This window comes from Ursus maritimus, unplaced genomic scaffold, assembly GCF_017311325.1.
Source record: "Ursus maritimus isolate PB19 unplaced genomic scaffold, ASM1731132v1 scaffold_21, whole genome shotgun sequence".
In the NCBI taxonomy this organism is placed as follows: Eukaryota; Metazoa; Chordata; class Mammalia; order Carnivora; family Ursidae; genus Ursus; species Ursus maritimus.
This window is the reverse complement of record NW_024424564.1, coordinates 46275608-46278226: the sequence shown is the minus strand read 5'-3', so window position 1 is coordinate 46278226 and position 2619 is coordinate 46275608. Positions and strand designations below refer to the sequence as shown.

The window sequence follows — 2619 nt, the reverse complement described above, 5'->3', positions numbered from 1 at the left end:
TTATTTCTCACCGTTCTGGAGGCTGGAAGTCCAAGATCAAGGTGCCGGCAGATTCTCTGTCCGGTGATACCTGCTTCCTCATTCACAGTCAGTCATCTTGCTGTGTCCTCATACGGTGGGAGTGAGGGAGCTCTCTGGGGCCTTTTATAAGGACACTGATCCCATTCAGGGGGGCTCCACTGTGAAGACCTTAGCAGCCCCCAAAGCCCCCCATCCCCCAATACCATCTCCGGGGGGTTAGGATTTTAGTACACAAATTTGGAAGCAGGGGGGAATACATTCAGTCTATCACAGGGGGGATCCACTTGGGGTTCTGCCAGCCGGGGCACCCTACGTAGAAAGGGCAGGTATTGCTTTATGAAACAATGTGATTTCACTGAGTTGCAAGGTCAAACCCATTGGCGTCAAAGATGTTTGAAAAACGGAAGGAAGGCCCTATGCCGCCATGGGCTGATGAAATGATCCGTTCGCTCCTCTATTATACATTTGTGGGGCACGCACAGGTGCACAGGTGCAAAAGTGAGAAGGTGAAGGGGACACTGTGGTGCACAGGTCAGTGAAGGTCGCTGCCCTTTGGAGCCAGACAAGCCCACGTCCCATGCCACCCCCAGCCGTGATACACTTCATCTCTCTGAGACTCAGACTCCTCCTCTGAGTAGTGGGGACAGCTTGCTGGCCCACCTTGCTGGCCTGTGCAGAGTAAAAGGTGTATGTCAAACTCTGGCGGGTAGCGCTACAAGTCTCCAAGGTCAGGGTGGTGGGGGAGGGGCAGTGCAGAGAAAGCCGTCATTCGCTGTGACGTAGCGGTGTCCTTCCTCCTCCAGGCCAATAGCTGACTGCTGACCACCCTCCCCTCGGCCATGGACACCCCTGGCTATCCCGCGTCGGCGCCCACAACCTTGGAACCTGGGAACACCTCCTCGGCCTGGCTCCTGGATGCCACCCTGGGAAATGCGTCGGCGGCCCCAAGCGTGGCAGGGCTGGCTGTCAGCGGTGTTCTGATCCCACTGGTCTACCTGGTGGTGTGTGTGGTGGGCCTGCTGGGCAACTCCCTGGTCATCTACGTGGTCCTGAGGCATACGGCCAGCCCGTCGGTCACCAATGTCTACATCCTCAACCTGGCCCTGGCCGATGAGCTCTTCATGCTGGGGCTGCCCTTCCTGGCTGCCCAGAACGCCCTGTCCTACTGGCCCTTCGGCTCCCTCATGTGCCGCCTGGTCATGGCCGTGGACGGCATCAACCAGTTCACCAGCATCTTCTGCCTGACCGTCATGAGCGTGGACCGCTACCTGGCCGTCGTGCACCCCACCCGCTCCGCCCGCTGGCGCACGGCTCCCGTGGCCCGCACGGTGAGCGTGGCCGTCTGGGTGGCCTCGGCGGTGGTGGTGCTGCCCGTGGTGGTCTTCTCGGGGGTGCCGCACGGCATGAGCACCTGCCACATGCAGTGGCCCGAGCCGGCGGCAGCCTGGCGCGCCGGCTTTATCATCTACACGGCCGCGCTGGGCTTCTTCGGGCCGCTGCTGGTAATCTGCCTCTGCTACTTGCTCATCGTGGTCAAGGTGCGCTCGGCCGGCCGGCGGGTGCGGGCACCCTCGTGCCAGCGGCGGCGGCACTCGGAGCGCAGGGTCACGCGCATGGTGGTGGCCGTGGTGGCGCTCTTCGTCCTCTGCTGGATGCCGTTCTACGTGCTCAACATCGTCAACGTGGTGTGCCCGCTGCCCGAGGAGCCCGCCTTCTTCGGCCTCTACTTCCTGGTGGTGGCGCTGCCCTACGCCAACAGCTGCGCCAACCCCATCCTCTACGGCTTCCTCTCCTACCGCTTCAAGCAGGGCTTTCGCAGGGTCCTGCTGCGGCCCTCCCGCCGAGTGCGCAGCCAGGAGCCTTCCGGCGGACCTGCGGAGAAGATGGTGGAAGACGAGGGGGAGGAGGAGGAGCGGGAGGGGGCAGGGAAGCAGGGGGAGGGCAAGGAGGTGAATGGCCGGGTCAGCCTCATCGCGCAGCCGGGCACCAGCAGGCAGGAGAGGCCGCCCAGCGGCAAGGCCGGCAAGGACAAGCAGTTCCTCCCCCAAGAGGCCTCGGCTGCAGACACGCCGGGCGCACTGCACATCAGCTCTCTGTAGGGGCCCGCGGAGGGCCAGCGTGGCCCAAGGACGGGACAGAGGCAGTGGGTGTGCCTGGGGCATGCCGTCCATGGTGCCAGAGGCCCACGATGGGATGTCTGGAGGCCTGGGCTCTGATCCCATAGCTGCCGAGACTCGCTGTGTGACCTTGCCTAGGTCCCTTTCCTTCTCTGGGCCTTGTGTTCTCTTCTGTGACTCAGGGATGGGAGGAATCAGCCAGGACAAGGTCTGCTGGATGAGAAGCCCAGAGGGGTAGCACGGCTGGCTGGCCTTCCAGAGTGGGGCCCAGGTCCAGGGGGCAGGTGCAGACTGGCCTTCCCCCTCAAAGACACAGCATCCTGGTGGACCAGCCTGAATCTTGGCCCTTGGAGGGACAGACCAAGATCTGATTTTCCGGGGGTCAGAGTCAGGTTCGCAGGGGAGGGACTGGGGCCCCAAGTAGAAGAAAGTCTTACCCAGTGCCGGGAGGGATTCAAACCGCTCAGGCCCCACATCAGCC

The 2619-nt window shown here is 62.7% G+C and overlaps 1 protein-coding gene across 1 annotated transcript; it reads left to right on the top strand.

Moving 5' to 3' along the window:
• Window positions 1-756: 756 nt before the first annotated feature.
• Window positions 757-2120, top strand: SSTR3 (somatostatin receptor 3). Its single transcript, XM_040637490.1, has one exon. It carries the CDS (start codon window positions 861-863, stop codon window positions 2118-2120), a length of 1260 nt encoding a protein of 419 aa, XP_040493424.1. The 5' UTR covers window positions 757-860.
• The last annotated feature ends 499 nt before the right edge of the window (window positions 2121-2619 follow it).